The sequence below is a fragment of the Aythya marila genome, assembly GCF_965140915.1.
Source record: "Aythya marila genome assembly, chromosome: Z".
Classification (NCBI taxonomy): domain Eukaryota; kingdom Metazoa; phylum Chordata; class Aves; order Anseriformes; family Anatidae; genus Aythya; species Aythya marila.
In genome coordinates, this window is record NC_139080.1 from 54,405,885 (window position 1) to 54,431,231 (window position 25,347).

Below are 25,347 nucleotides of genomic sequence, written 5' to 3' on the forward strand. Positions count from 1 at the left end.
GGAGTTGTGCAGTTGATACACTAGAGGGAAAGGATGCCATCCAGATGGATCTCGACAGGTTTGAGAAGTGGGCTTATGTGGGAGCCTCATGAAGTTCAGCAAGGCCAAGCACAAGGTGCTGCACCTGGGCTGGGGCAATCACCAGGAACAGTACAGACTGGGTGATGAATGGATTGAGAGCAGCCCTGAGGAGGACCAGGGGGCACTGGTGTACAATGAGCTCAACATGAGCTGTCAGCGTGCACTTGCAGCCCAGAATTCCAACTTTATTCTGGGCTGCATCAAAAGAAGCACGGCCAGCAGGTCGAGGGAGGGGATTGTCCTTCTCTGTTCTGCTCTTGTGAGACCCCACCTCTGGGGGTGCAGCCAGGCCCTGGGGCCTCCAGCGCAAGAAGGGTGTAGCTCCGTTAGATTATGTCCAGAGGAGGGCCACAAGGCTGACCTGAGGACTGGAACACCTCTCCTGTGAAGAAAGGCTGAGAGAGCTGGGGTCATTCAGCCTGGAGAAGAGAAGGCTCTGGGCAGACCTTATAGCAGCCTTCCAGTACCTAACAGGGGCTTACAGAAGGGACTCCTTGTTGGGGATTGTAGTGATGGGACAAGGAGTAATGGAACTGTAGTTCACTTGCATTGGAAGTGTTCAAAGTCAGGTTGGAGTACACAGCTCTGAGCAGCTTGGTGTAGTGAAAGATGTCCCGGGCCATGGCTGGGTTGTGTTAAATGTTCTTTAAGGTTCATTCCAGCCCAAGCCATAATATTTTTCTATGATTTTATGTTCCTGGGGGGAATGAGGCAGGTGGGGTGGCAGGGGAAGGCGCCTAGAACAGGATTGATTGGTCTAGGAGGAAATACAAACTATGGGGAAAAACAAAACAAAGCAAAACAAAAACCACCAACAAAAAAACAACGACATTCAAAGCAATAATAGCTCTTAAATTTCAGCCTTAGGCTGTTGCTAAGCTGGCCATATTTATCATGACAACCCATGTCACTATTACATCTCCTGTACCTCGCACGGGAAAATGAGAATTTACCAGTCATAAGCGTGGAAAAGCAACAAGATGAAGGAAAGCTCAGACTCTGAAAAAAGGGACGTGAGCAGAGCAGTAGTGGGTTTCAGAGTGTGCATTAGGAACAGGAGAGGTTTTCTTCCTAGGTATTAGGATGTACATAGGTTTGGTCGGGACGAGTTCTGTGTTGATGCTCGATTCAGTGCATGTGCAGCTCTTTTTCTGAACCATTGACTTCCAGAAGGATGTAGAGAGGTTTTGAGTAAGAACCCACTGACAGCAAAGCTGTATTATGTTGTGAGGTTGGTGAATAGAGAGGACTTACTGAAAGATGATGGTAGGGACCTGACTGAAGTACCTTCCGTATGGAAAACAGTGGGCTGGGAGGTATCACCACTGTGGAAGGCTGCCAGTAACATGCGTTGCTTTTCTTCCCAGTGGTACTGCAAAAAGGTGCCTAAAATGTTCCTCCCCAAAAGTAGATGTGTCCACTTAGAAGACTTCTACTTTTTCCTTTTTCACTTCTGTAATCATCTTCCTCATTATGCCTTCTAATAATAAATGACTCGATACTGAATGCATCCCTGTATTTTAACCCTTTTCTAGGACACCAGGCCTGCCTCTTATCTTCCACTTTATTGCACGTTATCCTGTTACTTTACCACCCGTGAAAGGATACCACGAGCCAGGCTGTTTTCAAAGAACTGCTAGTTTTATTTTCCAACCAAAAGCACACATTTGTCTCCAGGTCATGCCACACAGGATTCAGGGTAATGGGGAACCCAGGGTTTCTTCCATGGACTGGACAATTCCAAGGTTGTTATTTACCAGTGCCAATAAATGTAGCTATTTTGGTGGCCATATAGTCTGGCCATCCTGCAGTCATCAACAGGAGAGCTTAAGGTAAACGCTCCCAACTCTATGCCCAGCTCCATGGGACCCAGACTGTCCCCAAGTTAAGGTCCCTTTTTTATTGTTGTGTAGCAGTACTAAAATTTGTTGGATACATTATGTATGCAAGGCACCACAGTGGACAAAAATATAGTTAACGTACACAATGGATATAATGTTTTCTAATAGACATATAACAATTTTATTTCAAAATTAACATTAACCTATTTGGAATTACAAGACTATCCCCAGCTCCTCTCCAAGTCCCAGTACATAATTCCTGGTACAACAGGAGAGAAGAGAATCAGCAGTTTATAACATTTTCAGTCATCATACACATAATCTTGGTGTAACGTAGTATAGCAAACATTAACCTGCCAGAAAAAAAGGTATACGTTTTTACTTACCTTCTGCATACTCAGAAATAGTTCACAACCTCCCAGTGTCCCTACATCAGAAGGCTGAAAGCTGTTTCCCTGCTGTGTTTGATGTTGTCCAACACAACTTGATTGTGAGCCAGATCTGTCAACGAAACTGAAACAGACAGTGGTTCTTTTGGTTTCTCATGGTTGGTAGGTTCCTCCTAGCAAAAGACTGAAAGCTCATCCCCTCTGTTACACATTGAATAGTTTCTCTGCTTTAGTGTTTTTTTTTTTCCTACAATAAGTAGGATAAAAAAGAGACTCTTGACTAAATTTCTCAGTCTGATGGGTAAGAAAGACTGCAAGGAAAACTTCTGTTCATTTTTCTCCAAAGACTGTTGCAAGGATACACCTTCCTTAGGAGTTGCTCTTTTTTTATTATTAATATATATATTTTTAAGATTAATCTAGAGTTAAAGGTATTTTTTCCTTTTGTTCCTAGTTGGTAGTTTGACCCATAAAGATAAAAGGGTTTTGGACTGAAACAATTTAAGTTGACTTCCAGCACTGGATGCTTTGTCACAGCAGCCTAAGAGTGTCTGTATTGATACTAATTGTTTACAGTAATTCCTGTGAACCCACTTCCTCATGTGAGGTCCTGGCAAGACTTTAGAAGGGATACTCCCTGATCAAAGAGTTGTTACAAAGAAAAACAGACACAAAGCAGCACTTTGTCCTTGGGCTCTGCTCATTTGCTTTTATGACAGAAATAAGCTTGTCATACCAAGTCAGCACTTTAAAGAATTAGGTAATTAAATTGTTTTATGGCATCAAAACACTGCCAGTGGTCAATCCTGTAATCTCTCGATAGGCATTTCTGTCAGGTTTTACTGCTCTGGCAGTGCTAACTGTGCAGCTGATACACAGTTTTGTTATGAGCACATAAGAATGTCAGCGTTGAGTCACCTACCAAATTCTGTGCTGTTCTCAATCCCTGTGAAGACATTTTTTATTTTGTCTTTTGGGAATGCATTGCTTTTCCTTTAATGAAATATTTGTTCCTGAGAGCCAGAAAGGCTCTGGGGCACCTGGAGAACCTCAGTTTGAGCGTTCTTTCACTCAGTGACCCGAAAAGTTGAAATAAGCAAGTCACATGATGCGTTGGCTCAGCAATTTTTTTTAAATGACACAGCAGAGAAATGGCTTCAGCGTATATAGAACTCATTCCTAGAGTCTGCTAAGTGTACAAGGCACAGCTGTGACAGTTTCCTTCCATGCGTTAGGGCACCTGACCTAACTTTTATGCAGGTAATTATGAGCTTAGATGTAAGAGAGGGTATTCTGCCAATGCCATATGCTAGAATACTAAGTACCAACAGTGATGCAGTCAAAATCTAGGTGTGTGCATATTTGTGGAGAGAGCATGTATATAAAACAAGAAAACTGACTCCAAGGGTATCATTTGACACAATGCAGAACGAACAGCTGTTAATGCAAATTATTATTAAAAAGTAACCCATTTCAGTAAAACATGGGTTATTGGACCTCTAATCAAAGACTAACATGGTAGGGAGAAAAGAAAAGTGTATTATGTACAAACAGTGGCAAGGTTTTTCTAGCGTATGGGGATACACAGCTTGCAAAGCATTGTTCACTTCACTTGGCCCAGGTGTGCTACTGTAAAACTTCATTAGCATTGCATCAGAGAAGACAAGCTTTTTTTGTGTGATCATTTTTTTGTGTGTGATCATTTTTGTGCGATGCATCGCTCCCCTCCTTGGCAGATCAGACTTACCTTCCCACCCTACCCTCTTCTGTTTTGTTCTCCTTCTCTTGTACCCATACAGGCAGTTATAGTGGGAACGTCATGCTGTGGCACAGTACTGGGGTTTATATTCAGTGATTCTTAATGCATCCTTGTATTAGAGTTAAGTCTACCCAACAGAGGCAACACATTTTGACAGGATGGTGCTGCTACTACTACAGTAACCCTATGATTGTCAGTCAAAGCCATTCTGTTTTATTAATCACATTTATCCTCTTTTACTAGTAACAACAAAATTGTTCATCAGGGTCATGTTTTGTTTTTTTTTTTCTGCATTATTAAAGGTATCAAAACTTTTAGTAACTAATTACCCCACACTGAAATTAATAATACAGATGACTCCAGGAGTTTGTTTTGGAGGAGATGGTTTTGAGAGGAATTTGTGGTGAATCATGGTTTCTTCTCGTGTGGCAGGTTGTGTCATTAAGCCCGTGCAATCAAAGCGACGAGGAGAGACATAACACATCCCACAATATTTTATAGGTGTTATTTGTGTGCAAACAGTAGGAGTTGCATCAGAGCATGTCTGGAATGAGTGAAGAGGCAGGGCCTTGCAAGCCACGTACACTGTTATGTGTCCAAGATGATAGATTCATTGCATTTTTTTGAAGATGGCTCATCCCTCTTAATAAACCCAGCCATTAGCCACTGGGAGAGGCAGCTGGCACTGGGCAGACTTCCCAGCACAACAGTCTCATGGTACATGCATTTGGTCACACACGGTGAGGACAAAGGGAGGAAATCAGTCCCAAGGTGCCCTGAAGATTGACTTCACAGCACCTTCACATCACCTGCATGCTGAAGTGAAGATGCAGATAGTAATCCAATCTGTTCCAACCTGGTCCTGGACAATATCCCCAATGACTGTTCTATGTAGCGTCTAGCAAACCACAGAACTCTTCAGGAAAAAATGATTTGTAGGCCCGTTGCTGTACATGGACCACAGCATGTCTGATAATTTAACTATTGCAAACTGCCCCTCCCCATCTGTCACTTTTGAAGTGTATCATCAGGGGAAACACAGGATTAAACAGAACAATCTTCTGCAAGCTTTTGGTCTTGTGCAAACTGCACGGCGTTGTGTATGCTGTAGAAGAGCATTTCCTGCATGCTTCCACAATCTTTCCCAAAGTAGCCTCCTCTTTTCAGAGAGTCTATCACTGCGGGATTGCAGCAAGCCAGAAGAACAGAAATGTTTAACTCCTTGTAGTCTTTCAGAATTTCCTTTAGAGTATTAACTCCAGTGGTGTCCAAAAATGAGATGCAAGAGCAATCTACAATAAGAGTCTGGAAATCGATTTGCTTAGGAACTAGCTGCAGAGTGGTGTCTGCGCCGCCCAGTCCATTAGCAGTTGTGTGATCTTCCTTTTTCACATGCTGCTTTTCCTTCTTCTCATATTTCTTCCTTCTAGCCACTTCTAGGTTAGGGTCTAAGCCAGTCAGTCTGTACAGAGACTTTAGGAAATAGTTCCTGTTTGCGTAGTAAAGTGGTGCCTCAAATCTGAATATTTTGACCTTTGGAATGGAGGAGAGGTTTTCATACTCCAAGTCATCCTCGTAGAAGCTGGTGTCTTGGATTTGACCGAGCAGGGCTGTCCGTGGCCGCTGTGTCCGAACAATGATGCAAATCATGGAGAAGACAATACCAACCAGCAGCCCAACTTCTGTGCTGATCAAGGCAGAGGCAGCCATAGTCACCACCCAAACCACCGTGTCCACCTTGTTCGCGTGGTACCGTGTCGGCACATCGCGGAATTTCCTCAGGGCTCCTCGGAGGCTGACAATGATGATGCAAGCCAGGACACACTTCTGCAAGGAGTAGAAGAGAGGTGCCAAGAAGAGCAGCACCAGCAAAACCACCATGGCACTGATCACCCCGGAGACCTGAGTCTGGCAGCCGGTAGATGTCTTGACGAGTGTTTTCGCCAGAGCCGCGCTAGTTGCGAAAGAGTGGAAGAAAGAAGGGATGATGTTGCAGAACCCCACGGCGAACATCTCCTGGTTGGCCCGGATGGTGTAAGCGTATTTCTTTGCACACATTTCAGAAAGGGAGACAGTGAAGACAAAGCTGACCACAGCGAGAGGTAAAGCATCTACAGCAACACGGAGCATTAAGTTGAAACGTGGGACCTCGGGGGCGATAAATCCCGTTGGAATAGCTCCAGAAACACTGGATCCATAAACTTCATTTAAGTTTCCGTAGTGTGACACTAGCGTTGCCACAACAATAACCACAAGCTCTGTGGGCAGAGGGAACTTCAGCTTATGCTTGTACCGATCTCCCAGTTCTTTAGCAGCGACCAGCACTACAATGCAAATGGCACTTGTGATGACATCGCAAATGTTAGCCTGAGAAATGTTTCGGAAAATATTAATCCAAGTAATTACAAGCATGCCATGCCCCTGGCTACGTGGGATTTTTATTCCGATCAGATACTTCACTTGAGCTGTTAAAATGGTCAGGGAGGCACCAGTTGCAAAGCCATCTAGCACAGACTCAGACAGGTACATAGATACAAAGCCCAGACGAAAGACTCCCATTAGAACCTGGAGAAACATGGGGAAAAAAAAAAAAAGAGGTAAACTGTAAGTGGTACTGCAAACAATTATTTACAGATGGGAGTTAAGTAGCTGGAGGGAGATAACATTTGGCTGCTTGAATCTTAAAACAGGAACTACCCTTCGATGTTTCCAGTCTACTTATAAAATATGATTCCTTTTGCTGTTGTGTGTGCAAACCCAGGAGATGAATGAGGAGTTCCCTAACTTCATTGTTGGTCTGAAAGAATTCTGCTAAAGTGACTTGTCTCAATTTTATTTCCCATGCAAAAGAGCAGTGGATCCAGAAGTGCCTCTGTTAATATGAATTTTCTTTTTCTCCTGGCTAGCAGCAATTACAATTACAATTTACAGCCATTGCTTTATGAACAGGACTTGAATGACAACAGCTAAGACCTCTATTCTAGTTTCTCTATTTCTTCATTGCTGAAGTACACAGTTACCTCAGAACTTCCCTCATGATGAGATCTGTTTTGGATTCATGGCCAAGAGCCAGTAGAGTGTTGAGACAGTGTTATCAGACTTGCAGAAGACTGTTGTTTCACTTGTACTTGCTTTTAGCTACTAAACTGCCTGTGTCATGTTTTCTGTGAGCTGGTTACTCAGTTAGGCTTCCTGGAGAAGACAGTTCAAGATCATATGAAGGAAATGATGCTGTATCTCTCATCGAAGGAGAGTCAAACCAAAGCCTAGGTCATGCAAGAGAGCTTTAGGACTTCCGTACTTTGCCTCTGGATGTCAGCACCCACTTACCTGGTAGACTCCAGCCACAAACGTCAGGGCTGTGGCAATGCCGATGGCGTAGCACTCCTTGCCGCACGCGGCACTCATCCCCGCCGCGGTCAGGTTGAAGGCAGTTGTGTTGGGCTGGCCGTCACTCTGCAGGGAGCCGTCACCCAAGACTGGTGGGGCATCATCATTCAAGTCGAACCCAGCCAGGATAAGTTCCCGGTCCACAACTTGTCCTACCATTAGGCTTATCAGGCTGAAAATGCCCACGGAGACATGACGGGATGTGCCCATCAAGAAATAGATGATGTTGGCAAAGAATGATGTGTAAAGGCTGTAAATGGGCTTCAGACCGGCCAGGAGTGAGTACGCAATTGCTTGGGGCACCAGGATGATCCCAATCACTAACCCAGACATAACGTCCCCCCAGATGTACTCTTTGCACTGGTACTTGGGGAGCCATCGTAAAACTGGAAGGAAGTCCATGACGAAGTTCTTCAGTTTCCTTGGAGAGCAGGAGCAGCTCTTCCTCAGCTTGGCTAGCACAATCTCTTTCCTACTGGTCTTCACACGAGTCTTTCTTTCCATGAGAAAGCAGGAAGTGTTTTTTTCCATCCTGGTAGCCTCAAGTGGTCTTTCCATTGTCCCAGTGTTTGCTTCACGTATCTGTTCCTGCAGTGTGAAAACAATACCCATTAGGTTGCAACTTGTGAAGTGTTTTTTTTTGTTGTTTGCTTATTTTTTGTTTGTTTGTTTGTTTTTAGCACAGATGCGTAATGATGAGTTTGTCACGTTTTCAGGAAGCATTTAAGGAGGCATCATCCCAACACAGGACTACAGTGACCAGGCACATAAGAAATCTGCAAATTGAGTCCTTTCCTGTAAACCCTTAAGTTTGCCTTAGATCGAATCCGATTTTGTTTTACCAAGGGAAAGAGGAGTTAAAATAGTTATCTTGTTGTACAACAGCTCTTCCAGATGCTGCATTATAGAGGTTTCTGTTATCAGAGGCAGCACTTGATGGAGTGAAACAAGCATATAATAAAACATACTGTAATGAGGTAGGCTATGGTCTTTTTAATAGCATTTCTGTAGGCACTGATGTGGAATTCATGTGTGATATAGTGGTATGCCACTGCAGATGTCCTCAGTGCACAGGAGATGGATTTTGGTAGTAGAACTCGTAAAGCAGTTTCCTAGGCAGCATTAATCCTTAGTCTTAGGCAAAAAACATATGCACAAACCACTGATGGTTAGAAGTTGTGCCTTATGTTATTAATTGCTATGTAACATAAACATGTTGAATTGTAGGCAGCTTTGATATGCAGCCTCATTAATTAACAAACAGCTCCTTAGAAATACTGCTTTGGCAACCTGTGGACCATGCTGCATGATGAAGTCTGTCACCATCTCAGAAGAGCACTACACGTTACTATTTTCAGGTTTTAAGATCATAGTTTTCCTGGCTTTGCTCTCCAGGAAATAACATATACCAAGTACTTCACTCTGTGAGCTGCAGAACTGTTTTTTTTTTTTTTTTTTTTTCCTATGGGTCTCCTGCATTTCATTTGCTGATACATAAAGGATGGGAAAATTTGTCTTCTCCAGATGGAGGTGCTTTTGGGTATCTGTTGTCCTTCTGAACACAACTGTTTTCAGCTAACTCAGATCTCTGCATTTTTGCTTGTTACATTAAGTTGAAATTAGCTTAGTGCTTTCATATGTCATTTGGGGGTAGGGAGGGATGTGACTGAGAGGCCAAACAATGTCACATAAAAATGCCTGACCTTAAAAATACTTTAAAAATACAGAAAGGAGCAGGAAGGTGGAAAATGTCAAAAACACTATGCCAAGTGGCAAGTCTTGTCATCTGGTTCACAGTGGAAAGAGAGAAGATTGTCAAAAGTGGATGCATATATATTAGTACAGGTAGATAAGGAATGCCTCATATTGACCTGGAAGAAGAGAGTTTGCGATGCTGTGAACAATATGCAGAATCTAGGAAGGAAGAACTTCCCAGGCCCAGCCTCTCACATTACAATAAACAGCCAGGGTCTCTGCAACACTATTCTAACACCATTGCTAGAGCCCTTGGCCGGTCTGGTATTCCAAAATATTTTCAGTATTTAGACTTAATAATAAAAGAAGCAAAGAATCGACTGCAGTTACTTAGTTAAATGAATAACTTTTTGAGCCTGATTGTCAGAGTTAACTAAGCAAATCAAAGTGTGAATTAGCGCTGTTTAGGTTTTTCAAAAGCACCTTATTCCAGTACCTAAATTGTGCAAGTATTAGATGTTTTGTCTCATTTTAACAAAGAAGGGTTCCTGCTCAAAAGCACTTCTGCTTTTTGCAAAATATTTCATCCCCCTAAAAATTTTGCTTTTCTTGTGTCTTTGGAATTCCAGATACACCATCACTGCTATTAAAAGCTCTCGATTAACATGTCCAGGTAACAGAATTCACCTGCACATCACAGTGAAGTGGAAGTCCCCTAAGTTCTGCAGAAGTGAAAATGGAAATGCTTTTATTTTTGATAATATAAATTTTATCTTTTTGACGACTCTAATTAACGTATTTTCAGACTTGACCCCTGTTCAGAATCTTTGCTGGCATGGTTGTGAAGAGAGTGTGAAAAAAATCATGAAACAAAACCACCAATATAGACAATAACCTGTAAAGCTGCTACCAGCAAAAGCATAAGTTTGAGGTTTGACAAGTTCTTCTGTGGTGCAAGTTGTGTCTCAGTTAAGAGAGCTGGTGGAAGAACTTACTGAATAGCTATGATGACAAAGCTTTTTGATGCCAGGTATGACATTACAATAAGATGTCAAAGCTTGTGTTAGCCCAAAAGCTGAAGCTGTTTTTTAACTCCTTCAGCATCTAGAGACAGAAGCCATACTCTTCAGTTTCCTCAAACTTGAAGTCACTCACTGGCACAGTATTCTTTTGATATATTTTAATGATGTTAACAATTAAGTTTAGACTACAGTGATGTGAGTCATCTTTCCCTGGGTAAACTTCATACTTTTTTGTTGTTGTTCTTAGGAAGAATATTTAAATGTATTTGTGGTTGGTAACATTCAGCTAAAGTGTAGTGAGAAAGCTCAGTAAGCTTATGAGCCCAACTAGGAATATGATTGATAAACAAAGGAATACATTGCCAACAGTCTGTAAGTGTGTAATGTGATGGGCACCCCTAAAGGAAGAAGCTCATTATAAAGTATTTTCTGTCTCCTTAGGTTGTCTATCCTGCTTATGAACTTTTTTTTCTAGATTCTAACAGATCCCTTCTGTCAGCAAATTGAAAGCAATTATTAACTACGTATATGTAGCTACTGCAAAAATCTTCGAAAATGTCTCAAGTATTATTTCAAATGACATAATGTAATTTCTGAGGCCATCCAGAGTTTAACTTCAGCTTGAAACAGAGTGCTTAAATGTTTCAGGTATGTAGATCATAATACAGTAAAAGGCAGAGAAGAGATTCTTGTTGGAGATGTGTGGACTGATTGTCCAAACTTTTAATGACCTGCCTAGTAGTGTAAATATATTTTAAAATATTAGTAGATTCCTATCCATCCCAATTACATTAAATGTTTTTTAACTCCCACTGTGTACATTTCTTTGTTACAGTTTCTTTCCCTCATAAAGGAAAGCTAATTATAATTTTAATGTAATTATTTAGAAAGATTGATGGCTATTTTTACTTGTATTGTCAAACTTACTTTGGACTCTAATGTACTGAGAGTTATGCTAGGCAAGACGTGCCTGGACCACAAATAGGTTGGATCTAGCCTCTGTTAGAATGCAAAGGTGAGAGAAAAGAAGGAAGTTACAGAACCAAAAAAAAACCTTCAGAGCATATGATTAAAGCTTACCAAATACTATATGCTAGAAACTGTAATAAAGATGCTCATTTTTTTAAGATGCAAAAAACAAACATTTCCTGTCTTACCTAAATTAGCTCAGAGAATGAGAGGCTTGTACTTGAGGACAGCAAGTCCTATTCAAATGCCACCTACTTCTTTACAGCCAAATGAATTCAGACAGCCAAGAAATAAATGTAGTGGCCTTGTTTTACATAGTTACAAGCTAGTGGGCGGTTCAATATCCAATGGTTGCTTTTGATAGGCTACACAAAAAAAAGATTTAATTGGCTTCTCTACTATAGGCTTAGATATTTAATTGTACAGATGCTGCCTGCCTTTCTCTAAATTCAAGCAATTTACTTACAAATAAATTTGTATTAAAATAATAATAATGCATATGCATAATCTGTGCAGCTTGATCCTGAGGGTTGATAGTAATTTTTAATATATAAGAATATAATTTCTCTAGAAAATCTGTTAAGAGATCTTGTGTATGAGTGATAATTTTGTAATATGTCTGGGCTGTACAGCATAATGCGTATGGTATCTGGGCTGCTGCATAATCAGAATGGTAGTTGTCGTAAAAGCTAAGAAAAAAGCTAATTTGATAACATATGTATATTTTCAGCAGTTTTGATGCATTTTAGCCAAAGGTCAAAAACCCTTTCTGATGGAAGAATGTGCTCAAGGTAAAACACAGACAAATGCTGACAGGAGGTCCTTTTCTTCATTTTTTTTTTCCTCCGGAAAATAAGGGCTTCCTTCTTGTAAATAACAATTTCTTCTTCTAGATACATTTTCCAAATTCTATGACAAATGAGCATGCTAGCTGTAAAGTACTCAGCTCTACAATGGGATATTATTGGTTTCTATTTTTGGCAGGTACTGTCAATGTTTACAGCTTAATTGACGTTTTAGAACAACATAATAAATCCACGGTAAATAATAGAGGGGACGTTGTTCCCAGCAAAACATTTTTCAGCTGAGTAAACCAAGAATTTTTATACTGTGTTGCCTGTAGCTCAGTAATAATTTAGTTGTTTCACCAGAAGGAAATGAAGGAAAATTCCACTGTGGCTCTGTGCTATCACCCATACCTTTGTGCAGCCTGGCAGGGAGCTTGGAGCTTCCAATGCTCTTGCCACCTCCAAAGACAGGAGAGTGAAGAGCAAATCTGCCTTTTCTCATGCACATGAGTAGACTCTGTCCTGGTGATTCTGGTGCTGATATACCATGCTGTCCTGCCACAGTGGTAGCACACAGGCAGTATTCAGGAACCCTCAGGCTGTCATTGAACAGATTTCTCTACTGTTTTGCCAAGCTGACCCATTTTCACCTCTGCCCATGGTCATTGGCATATAGGAACAGGGATAACACATTTCCAGCTTCCCCTTATACCTCAGAACTTTACAGAGCACAGTATTTGCCATTTATTCAAATGAAGGTTTCCCATCACTTGCTAAAAGATCTGTTCTTAGTAGGAACACACAGATGAAGCAACATATAGCACAGAACATGTCTACCATACAGTATTTGACTTTGATACTGGGACATCCTCAACTGTTTAATCATGGTGAAAGCTACATGTACACACAAATGTGCCATCCATATCATTACAATGAGAAGTAGTCTGGGTTATTTTTAATTGCATTTTGATGTTTGGAATATTAAAGGCTAAGTTTTTTCACATTGTCCATTAGCATATGAGTAGAAAGCATATTTTTCTCAGTTTGAGCCCTTAACCACTTATTTGATCAGGTTAAATTCAATGACTTGTTTCATCTGCAGAAATAGTGACAGAAAGCAAGGAACTATTCAAGCCAGACAAACTACCAATTTTCCAGCTGGCCTTAGTCCCACCTTTCTTCCTGTCTTTTCACCATACCATAGAACTGACAAAAGCTCTCTCCATGGGAGAAAACATTCACCACAACATGTTCAATGGGAATTCTCTTGGCAGATTCCCCAACAGGCAGTCCCTGCTGGGACACATGTAACTATTCTTCCTGGCTGAGTTGTTTTCTGCAGAACAGCACAAACCAAAAAAAAAAAAAAATGTGTCCTGATGCATCCTTTTGCCTCCGTCAAAAAATCTGAAGCTTTGTATCTGAAAAGCATAAGAAGGAAAAGTAGGATAAGCCTGCCTTTTTATGCTAAGGAGATCTCAGAAATGCTATTTTGGGGACAGAAATCAGACTGTGTATCACAGCTCTGTGCTAGCATCACTCCTGTCTTCCCGTAATAGTGATTGCAAGTGTAAGGTGGGATGGAACCCTTTATACAGTTTGAGCCAAGTGCTTGAAGCTTTTTCAGTGTTTGAATTATGAAAAGTCAGCTAAAAAGTAATGTGGGTGGAGCAAGGTTTGCGTTTATGATCTGAAATTTCATTAAATTTTTGTTGCACAAATCACAAAAAAAATGAGACACCTCAGTTAAGCTGAGCATTTGATTTAAAACACCTGTGGGTGTTGAGCTAAACTGTTCATGTTACTTGCCTTTCATATCAGCAACCTTTTCTGCCTGTAAGAAGCCTCTCTTGATCTCTAATGGCTATGACTACATTACTGTTCTGCTTTTAAGCATTAACACATTTTTCAAAAAAAATAGGCTCATTTACTGTGCATAGATTCAAAATAGAGAGGAGTGCTATGCATGCAAACCAGACTTTTTTCAAAGGAAAATACCCAGAAGCTCTTCCCCAGTGCATTCTGACTCTTTATGGTGACACAAAAGCCTAAGCCAGAAATTGGTTCTTCAGATAGATTTGAATTGATGTGGTGAAGACGATTAGTCTGCAGGACTTGAGTAGTCTGAAGAAAAAAAAACTGAATTGCTTATAGTATAATACTACTTTGCTTTGATTTATCAATCTTACTGTGCAGAATTTCTTGGAAATGTCAATGCAGTGAGTTTTAGAAAGGATCAAGCAACAAAATAGAAAAGGTGAAATGAATGTTTCTCTGTCTTGCATAAGCAATTATGCTTTCAGCTTTAGATCGCCAGGAGCCAAATGTACCTGGAAGCAAACTTAAGCAAGGTTCCAGAAACCAAATCCATTTATTTAAGCACTGACCTAGCAAGCTTTCAGGCTGTAGACAGAATGTTGGAGTGCTTTTGAGGAAAATCAGGTGAAACTAGATGAGCTCAGTTTATTTTGATTATCTGGGCAAAATAATGTAGCTTAAAAGCATTTTCCTTTTTTTTTTTTTTTTTCAACTTTATGCTCATCTGAAATTGAAGAGGAAAATTTATTACAGTTTACTGAGCTGTGTAAGTCAGGGAAGTCAGAGTATTTGTCTAATAGTGTTAGTCTAACAGACTAATGCTGCTCATGCTAAGGAGTTATTCTGAGAGTCAATCAGTCTTTTAGAGTCATGTATTTCTAACTGAAATCTCGACCACAACTTTTACTTCTAGCTGTAAAACTAATATTTCCAAGGCAACTTAAGCTCATTTTCAAATACATTCATGATTGTCTTTGATTCAATTTGTGTTTCCCCAGAGGATTCTCAGTCCAGTGTCCCAGTGAATAAGAAGACTGCCACTGGCAGGTAACAGTCCCAGAGGTGATATAGGCAGGCTGAAAGGGAAATCATACATTCAGCCAGCAGCTGTTGTTAAGGAAGGCCCATCAGATCACTGTGGGAATGATCAGACCATGTAAATAAATGATCAGGTAGTTCTCTGGGGACTATTTTTGCTCAGAGGTTCCAGAACATGCTGGTCAACACACAGGCAGGCACTTGAAGGCAAGACTATGTTATTTTCTCTGGAGAGTCTTAGGGCATGACCGCCAAAGAAACATTTTCTGCAGGACCAAAGGACATTCCTAAAAATCAGGCTTCTTGCCTTGGAAAGGTTGCTGGTACAAGGTGAAAGTCTGCTTTTTTAAAATGTCTTTCAAGACAGCTCTCCAAGACCTTAGTCATCAGTCTCAATGCTAAACAGTAAACTGTGTTTTGCTGCCCTGTGCTTTTGCTGGATGCCTGTTCCATGGCTGTGATGCCACTTAAAACTGTTGTAGAAAAAAATAAATAGGTATATCATTCTTGTTTTTTGTTTTGTTTTGTTTTGTTTTTTCCCCTGATACTTTCCCTGATATCTCAGGTTTAGTACAAGCAATAAGGACAATACTTTTTGTCTCTCTCTCTCGTATTTAATCACTTTGAAAATGTTCAGTTTTAATAATAACACTGAGAAACAGATAAACCTCATGTAGTACTTTATAAGTACAGATAAAAACAAGCCAAATGCCTTATCTTAAACTCTAAGACCAGGTTAGTAGGAAAGATTACTTTTGCTGCAGTTGCAGACTACATGTTTTAAAAACTTCGGCCCAGTAGCAACCTTCTAAACAAAATTTTTGAAGCACAAAATAAAGGCGAAACTTGCAAAACAACACCAGTTGTTGGAAAATAACTGGAAAGAGGCAGTTTGGCACCTTTCAAAGGTGCCACAGGCAAACAGGCAAAGAACAAACAAATCCTGAGTTCAGAGGTGTGGGAGGAGAGGCAAATCTCTTACCTGGATAGCTTTGTGACAGGAATGTTCACCTCTGTTTTTGCATGTTCGAATGAATGAAAGTCGTCAGTCTGGCTTTGCTCTATTTGCATAAATGATAATAATTAACTAGGTATTCTTCAAGGGAAGAATTGGTAGTTAGAGAATCTTAAGCTCTCTGCTTGGTAGTGTGTTGTCACTTGTACTTCTCTGAAAACTTGGATATATATGCAGCACTCACTGACTATGTGAGTTTAAATAATACATAAGATTATTAATTAACTAATGCTGATGCAAAAATTATGCTTAGTTCAGGACAGCACATCTTTGACCTTTGAAGCTGTTTTTTATATGACATTTGCTCTGCTTTATGTCTCCCTATATAGCATTACCTTTAATTTTACGTATTTGTGGTGCAAGAATTGAACTGCAGTCTTGCCTAAGATTTGTGCATTTCACGGGCTGGAGTAAGTGCTCTTCTGTTCTTTGCAGGGGACAGGACTGCTGGAGGTCAGAGTTCCATTCCTACATGTCAGCGCTTTCAGATCACAAGATCTCTGTTATTTCTGTGTAAAGACTGTAAAATGTAGCCGGGTCAGTGGGACATAGACTGTCTTCCTGCTCATTCTTTGTAAGGTATATAAATGACCAAGTCCCCCCTCCTACCTTAGCTCTATGTTGGTGGAGACCTATCCAAATGACCAATAATTATGCATCTCCCAACAAAGGTGATAATTAATATTTAATGGTTACTAGGCAGTGTAGCTTAACAGGCTGGGCAAAAGGCCATGACTCACAGGAACTTGCATTCAGTTTCTGATCTTGTTCTGGGCCACTGAATTCCCAGAATTCTTATCAGGCAAATTGTCTTGGGCTAAAAGCTAAAGGACAAGGAGATGTGTATGTTTCACAGCCAAGACAGAACAGGAACATTTGCATGCAGTAAGAATCTGAGACGGGAGGTGCAAGACCTGGAAAAGGTTGTGTTGCCATACAGGCAAAAATACTTTTTCTTTCCCTGCCAGAAGAGGAAGTGGTTGCAGAGGTGCAATGCACAAATATGTCTACAGAAGGCCAGATTCCAAAAAAAAGTATTTTATCCCAGCACAAGAAGTTGTTTGCTGTTCTTTAAGAGTGAAAAGGAAATACTAAAATGAAGGAAATGGGAAGTCACAACTCCAACATGAGAAGGGAACAAAGCTTCTCTGGGCAACCTGTTCCAGTGCCTCACCACTCTCTGAGTAAAGAATTTCCACTTAAAATGTAATCTAAATCTACCCACTTTTAGGTTAAAGTCATTATCCCTTTTCTTATCACTGCACACCATGATGAAGAGTCCCTCCCCAGCTATCCTGTAGGCCTGACCTACTTTTTTTGCTTATGTACAGGTGCCTAATATTAACTGGATTAAGAACAGTGAAAGGCTAAAAGCAAAATCTACCTGATGGCACTCAGAAAAAAAAAAAAAAAAGTTATAAAGAGATAAAATACATTTGGCTTTTTTGGCACATTTACGTGAGGAAAGAAGAATGTTTCGGAAAATTCACCGCACTGTTACATACAATTCATATCTGGTTACCTAATTGTATACGTAAAAGCATAATTAACTGTTAAATTACTCATATAGGGAATCTTACAAGTGCTTGTTTATTGGGCTAAAATCAATAACATAAAATTCTCAGAAGTACATAGTGCAAATGAAATAACCTTGTTCTTCTTTTTGCATGCTTGAAGTTGATAAATTCAGTGAATTAAGAAAAAACAAACAAACAAACAAAACCCTTAAGCCTAATTAATATCTGTATGAATTAAAATGCCCTTGGGACCCTAATTAGTATACAATTTACCTTTATACCATGGTGCTCACCTGGTCAGGCGATGTGCCTAAACAGTTCTTTCAATCGTGTTTTGAAAAGAACAATTTATGGAAACATATTACTAAGTATTCCAATTTGTGATTCCGATTTTAATATGATGGAGAATTATTTATTTTCCTTCATTAGGGTTGTTGCAATCCACAAAGCAACTCAGTGCTGCTTCAATTTACTTTAGGTTACTTTTTCTAAAAGCTGAGATAGAAACACGAGACCAAATGCACCTTTTGGGGCTAAGTTGGGTTCTTAGTGGTTTTTGAAGTTGTCTAGTTTGCCATTTAGTCTACTGATTGTTATCAGGATGGTGTTAGGACTGCAGAACTCATTCAGTTCCCTTATATTGGAACTGTTTTCCTCATTTGGATGTCTTGTGCTGCTTAGCCAAACACTTTTTAGTTTTCACAGAACAGCTGAAGTTGGAAGGGACCTCTGGAGGTCACCTGCTCCAACTTCCCTGTGTAAGCCTGGCCACCTAGAGCCTTCTGCCCAGGACCACGTCCAGGCAGCTTTTGAAGATCTCCAAGTAGAGTCCGCAATCTCTTTGGGCAACCTCTGCCAGTGCTCAGCACCTGAATAGCACAGAAGTGCTTCCTGGTGTTCAGAGGGAACCTCCTGTGCTCCAGTGTGTGCCCACTGCCTCTTGTCCTGGCACTGAAACGAACCTGGCTAAAGTCGTGTCTGTTTGCTGACCTTCAGAATGGTTATATGTTCCAGACATAGCCCTTTTTTCTCCAAATATAATTTAAAACAGCACTTAAACTCGCTGAATACTGCAAGGACAGCTGCTAAGAAAAAGAGACTTGGTGTACTCCATGGTCAGTCGTGTCATCCAGAATGCACAAGGAAACTGAACAGTTGTGTTCAGAAACTATACGTTAACAGTACTGTCACAGGAATGGCTCAGCTGAGTGAAGGAAACTGCTTAAATCAGAAAAGCAGAAAGGAAGACTTCCCACTGCACTGTGATGAATTAATGTCTGTTGTGGTGGTGTGTTTTTGTTTTTTGTGTTTTTTTTTTTTTTTTCCTGCATTTTTTTCCAAACCACTGTTTTAAACTTGTAATTTTGGAAGGAAATGACGTATTCGGACTGGTGTGAGGTTGAAATGATATTTCACTGCTTTGAAATAGGAAGCATTTCTCTAAAGAGCTTTAATTTGAACACTTCCTTGAGCTTTTTAAGTCATAGCATATAATAACTATTTTAGTTTTTCAGAAAATCATGCCACATTCAAATGATAATCTAGTACTGAGTGCATTTTGAATACACATACAAATGTAGTTAGCTAAAAAAAAAACAAAGTAATTTGTTTTTACGTCCATGGATGTAATATGAAGTATCATGAGTTATGTTGGTTTTAATGTCTGAAGAGAAACAGTAGCAGGAGCCAGGATTTACTGATGGAACTACAAACATTTGCAAAGTGCCTGGATCTGCAGATACTGTCTGTGAGCTCCCCTGGTGGCCCAACAGCAATCAAAGCAAAGAACATTTAAATGTAGCACTGAAACATCTCGGTGAAGGATAGACTACAGATCCCCTGAGCATTCAAGAATAACAGCATCAAGTTTTGTCTTCAGACTATGATCAATGGTAAATACAATAAAATGCCAAGAATGTTCTCCTCACAGTTCAGGGTTAAAGAATGTAGTATAACATTCAAAATTAGGCCTGGAAATCAGTCAAAGTAGCTGTAGGCATTTGGTAGCAATTTTATATAAAAGATGAGAGCACTAAAAACAAGCATTTGCTGCAAAGTCCTCATCAGTGCCTTCCAACACTTCCAAAGTTATAATTTTGTTATTCCAGTGCTCTAAAAAAGCAGAATTAGGGAGAAACAGGTGAATGGAACAATAATGTCAAAAACAGGTGGACTCTTTGTCGAACACATAACAGGAGTTAAGTTCAGAACAACGTGAGGAAAACCCTTCTACATCTCTCTATTAGCTTCCACCCTCTTCCTCTACTCACATGCAACACCCATAACTACCAGTATACCAGGATGAGTTTCAGGTCTTGAACCAGTGTTGGGAAAGCCACCAAGCCTACAACGTGTCCACCAGAGGAAAAATACAAGGACCACTGCCTAAACCCTTCCAACAGCATAGAGTTTGTTAAAAGAAAATCACTAACCCTTCCTTCATATTCTTGGCAGCATCACCTGGGAAAAGCACAAGTATGTTTTTTTCAGCTCTTTTAAAAGCCCTTACATGCTACTCCTAACACTCCTTCTCTAGCTGTGGCAAGTCTCCAATACCGCTGAAAATTCCATGTATATGCGAGTGGAAAGATGTTATTAGTTAGTTTTCTTGATTTTGTTTTTTAATTTTCTGTAGTCCCTGCTGGCAGGAGAAATTCTGAGATCAGGAAAAAATCATTGCAAACTTGTATCTATATAAAAATGAGTAAGACCACCCTTTAATATGCATTCTTCATACCACAAGCATAGAACCAATTGCATAGCACTTACCGAAGGCACGAAGTAGCTGTGGTAGCTCCACAACAGATTTCTTATCAGCACACAGTAGCACAGTTCCTCAGGAGCACAGCTTTCTAAAGGAGTAGAATAGAAATTCTGTCGTAATATAGATTGAGTCTGTCCAATTATATTACTCCAGTGGTGTTTACAGTGAGATAACATAAATAAATAGTAGCACTGGAAAAAATCTTCGTCCCATGAGTGTAATTACAGGTAGAAGAAGATAAGCTTAAAATCATTAAAGTACAGGGGCCGTTAATCTCTACCTTCTTACTCGTCTCTGCTATTCTGTTTTAATAGAGCCAGTTGCACTGCATGGAGACTGAACGGAAGTACAGTCATGACTTTAACATTTTCAGGTGTTCTCTATACTTACTTGATGTAAAAAATAATTAAAAAAAAAAGACAGTGATGTGTTAAATGGAATTAAGGTAAGGTAGTGTCCCTTATACATGCACAGTGGTGAGCTGTCCATGGTAATTAACATAGATGTGTCCACTGAAAAAAGATTTTCATTAATATACGTCATCATGGAGGGGGCTTGACTAATAAATCTTATGTCTAAGAGGAATTTACATACCTTCAGGTACCCTTAAGCATAAAATGCCTGAGCTTGTCTGTCTAGTAAAAAAAAAAAAAAAAAGTGTTGTTGTTTTTTGTTCAGCAGGTTCCCAGAATTGCTATCCTTAGTAATGATTGTCAAGAGTCTGCCTTAATGTCTGAAAATTACTTTCAAAGATTTTGTTAGTTCCATTGAGAACAACAAAAAAAATTGCAGCCTTTCCAAGGATTGAGCTTCTCTAAAGCAATGAAATCTCTCCTATAAAAAAGATGTACCCCGGACTGGACGCTGTCATTACTGAATTTCAGTAATCAGAGGGCTCACGGTAGTCAGAGTTAGTAGCTTTGTCCCATGGTGTCCCGTTCTTTTGACATTTTCATCCCTAAGCAGACAGAACTGTGGACCTGAAGCCTGCTTATTCATCAGTTCAAAATGAACTTTAGTAGTGTTACTTGCAAATCTTTGGGGGAAATTTACTATAGCAAAGATAGTCTATGAGGAGCACTGAAGCTTCTTCGACTGTTCCTTGCATTCATGTGCAATCTTAACTGGATATTCAAAACCTTTTTTTCTATGTGCAAAGGGAATAGAGTACTTCTTACTGCAATGCAAGCTAAATTTTAATGTTTCATAAGTGCATGAGATAATTTACTTTTAAATTGAAAAGGGAGAGATTTTCCGTAGTAGTGGAAGTTGTTTGGGGTGGGGAAAGAAAGAAGAAGGAAGGAATATACATGAACTAAAGAAGACTATGGAGTGGAAGAACTTTTGCTGCCATATTCAATCATATATCATGAACCTAAATTGTAGTGCCAAAACCAGGTTCAGAATAGAATTATCAGCTCAAGCTTGCAGAGAGCTATAGGTTTGTATTTTATTGAAAACTGCCTATAAATTCAATTGATTGGTTTTATCTGCTTAACTGTAAGACATTTTTGCATTCAAGAGCCAGGAGGTGACACACCTGCCATTTAAAGAGCCACTCTTTCCAGTTTGGGTTATAGTGCTTATTTGACAGTTCTGAAGTATTCAGAAAACTCTCATCACGAAAACTCTGAAAAAATAAGAGCAAGACAGTGGATGACATACTTACTGTGCCTTTTCACCATCATCATTTAATACGGAAATGAACTCAGAATCATTTAGTGAAGATTCCTTCCATTTTGTATTTTGCATGTAAGTGATATATTTAAGTCAGACATACAGACAAGGGCAGAAAAGGATTGACATAGAAAGACACAACTGAAAGCACACCTGTCCTGCAAAAAGATCCAGCTGGGCTTAGTCAAACACCACTTTCCATCTGTACTTCAGCTGGACACTAGAAAAGTCCATCAGCTGAGAAGGCTAGCTGAGTATCTTCACACCTTCAGTGTGACATGCATGTTTTTGCTTTTCTTTGGCTGTTTGCTAGCTCTCCCATTACAGGTTCCTCCCTACAAATATCACCAAGTGAAAACAAGTTTTGAGAACCATAGGGTGGCCAGAGCTGAAGACCTGGTAAATGCAGCACGCTGTGTTAGTCCAAAACTTCAGATCCAGCTGCAGCATATGAGTCCAGCCTCTGAGCAGCCTGAGTGCTTGTCAGATTTACAGAGCAGACTGTGTAGAGCATTGTTGAGTTTAGTTCTCACTGCGTATTTGGCAGCAGGGAGTGCAACCATTCTGACACCTTGTTGTGCTACCACACAACAGTAAATAAGCCAGGTCCTGTGCAGTTGGATTCGCACACTTTTGGACTATGTTTGCACATAAAGCTAACAGGCAGAATAATAGAAGGAGCTCAAACAGAAAATAAAGATGTGAAAATGAGGACTTAACAAGAACAGTACCGTGTAATTAAACCAGTAAGTCAGATATGTGCCATGGAGACTCCCTACAATGAAGATGCGTTATCACACCGAGTGCTTGAGTTAGAGTGCTGGATACGTACAGAGAACAGTCAGCTGCCACTTGGAATGAAAAGTTCAGTGACAGCTTTCCCAGGCAATGCCAAAAGGAGTTACATGCTTGGCTCAAACTAGTTTTAGCACTTGGTCATCATTCCTCTTTTTTTTTTTTTTTCTTGTTTTGTGCATTTGCAAAGTCGTCCTTTAACATTCATTATGGATTTAGTCTCCCTACCCAGCTCTCCAAAATTTTGCTTATTTATAGTGGCATCAGCAATGACAGTATAAAACTACAGCAAACATTTCACTTGTAGTCATGTGTTATGCAGGAGCAAATCACTTCCACACATCAAAACCGGTCAGAAGGGAGGGTCTGCTCTCGCAGCCCAGTTTACAAAGTGGCTGAGCCTACCGATCAAAGTGTCTTTAAATTTGTAGTCAAGCATCAGCCAAAAATCAATTCCTGCTACTGGATTCTGCGTATCATTATTTGATTAATTCCCTTCACAAATGAAAGTATGCTCAGCAAATCTCAACAAGAGATCACAATAAGATCTCACGACATCCCAAATTACCCATGCCTAGGTAATCCGATAGGGTATGTTCACATGTCTGGAGAGGCCAGATACCAAAAAACCTTTCACTGTTTCCTAAATTTCTACACTTCCGTAGCCTGTTTTTCTTTTTATATCTTACATTTGTTTTAAAAGGAGGGAGGTGGGGGGGTACAGACACAACAGACTAACAATATTTTCCTAGCAAGCTAACTCACCTTGGCACAGGAAGCTGCTGATGCTTTGTCTGCCTCTCTCTCTTCCCCCCTAACCAACACGCACATTGCTGAAGGAAGGACTGAGACTGTGCTCACAAAAGCAGGCTGAGTAAGAAATGGAAAATCATAGGCCACAATTAACAGCAGCTTGAGAGCATTCATTGTTTGCTTGCACTTCTGTGCAAGTGAGATTTAGCCAGATCACAGCAATAATTCTGTGAGTTGCTTTGCAAGGTAAACATCGAATGATGCTGATTTCAAAGAGGAAAGAAATTAATTAGGATGCTCTGTAAATGAAATTCAATTTGAATGAATTCAATCAAAAATGAATTTCAATTTTGATGTCATTTAAAAGTAAAAAGACGCAGCTGAATGCACAGCTCCTGGCTGGATTGTAGAAGAGATCGTGATTTCCAGTAATTAGCAAATGTTGTGTTTTGCATGTATGAAGCCAGTTTGTTCCTAAAATACAAAGATTCATACCCGTCCTTCATTTTGTGCATGTATCGTGCTGGTTGGTTGTGTGGATGGATTAACTGTGACAGGCTGTGACATCAGCAAGGGCTGGATGCTGCCTGGCTGTGTAGTTTGGCAGTGCATCCTCCCTCCCCTTACTGCTGGGCTGACTCATTCACTCCACAGGGTGAGTGAATTACTCTCAGCACAGGCCCAGTTCTGCCCTCAGAGAGAGGCACGGCGTGTGCTGAAGTCTCTGGCGTTCTGCCTCTCTGCAGAAGCTGTGCCTTAACCAAAGCAGGCAGATTTTCAGTCCCTGTTTGCAGAAACGATATCGCTGAGAAGCAAACGAAAAGAGGTATTAATGCTAACAAATAAAGCTGGAAGGGGTAAAACATGCCAGTTCTTTAGCTGGTAATATTATTATTATTTAGTAATATTTGGTCTTGCAGCTCTGAAAAATTGCCTAAACGAGGCTTTTTGGTCTGTAAAGCCTGTGAAAAGCACAGGTTGTTTTGCATAGGGACTACTAGGGACGAAAAAACAGCATTTGTGAATCTGCAAAGGGTCATTTTAGGATACACACTTCACAGAAGACGGCCAACTACCATACCTGTGGTGACCATAAAAAGCTAGAGCAAGTGGAGCAAGAGCATGGTAGAAGCAGCTCTGATGTGAATGAGTATCATACTGTCAGCTTCTCACTGGGTTCAGAAGGGGAGTGTTGTTTATTAATAACCCAGGAGCCTGCTGATTTCGTAGTTATTCATTAATGATCTTGTGCTTAAACCTGAGGTATCAATTTAGTAGTTTTTTTGGTTGATGTTGACAAAACCTGGAGCAATAACTGCTGAGAAGGCAGCCTCTGGAAAGGTGAATGCTAATGAAATACCCTGCCCTTCGTATACTCTGGGGTATCATTTCCATACTACTCACAGCCCCGTAGGACCTGCTTCTAAGGTCAGAAGGTTTTAAAGTACACAGCAGAACAAGGATCTCAAGTAGACAGTTGGTGGTTTTGGAGCAAACAAGGTCTTTGTAACAGCCTGAACTTTAAACCGTCTACATTTCACTCCTCATAACTGCCAAAAGTCAAGTGAAAAACAAGGAAGCAGGATTATTTTGTGCTCTAAGAAGGACTTGGAGGGGAGCAAGCTGCCCTCCTGGAAAAAGATAAACTCGCTGACATAGTCTGTCCAGAACTCTTGACCTTCATTTTGAAGATGCTGTGCCCTCAGCTTATGTGACTCACTGTCACTTCACAGACTGCTTTCCTGGCTGAAGGAGTAAGACTGTTCCTGCTGGAGAAGCTGGTAGCAGCAAAAGGTTGAACTGACAGAGTTTATCAGTGACTGTCCCTACACCTTTCCAGTGAATATTCCCTAGGATCAGTTCTCCTTTCATCTGCAGAAAGCAAGACTCAAGGTTATAGGGACACTTTGCTTGTCATGCACATTAATTCTGTTCTGAAAATACACGGTCTCTTAAAATGGCATCAGGAACATTGGAAAGGCAGAAAGCAATTCCTTGGCACACTGTATCTAAGGGTACTCCTTATGCTAGCCACC

The 25,347-nt window shown here is 40.4% G+C and overlaps 2 protein-coding genes across 3 annotated transcripts in view; one reads left to right on the forward strand and one right to left on the reverse strand.

Annotated features, from left to right (window-relative positions):
- Window positions 1-25,347, forward strand: part of IDUA (alpha-L-iduronidase) — a 50,895-nt gene that overhangs the window by 5,298 nt on the left and 20,250 nt on the right. The window lies entirely within an intron of this gene.
- SLC26A1 (solute carrier family 26 member 1) lies at window positions 1,717-15,861 on the reverse strand (the record flags this gene model as incomplete). Its single annotated transcript, XM_082783268.1, is given in 4 exon segments — window positions 1,717-6,635; window positions 7,401-8,048; window positions 15,773-15,798; window positions 15,801-15,861. Coding segments are annotated over 4 exon segments (2,256 nt in total). The 3' UTR covers window positions 1,717-5,114.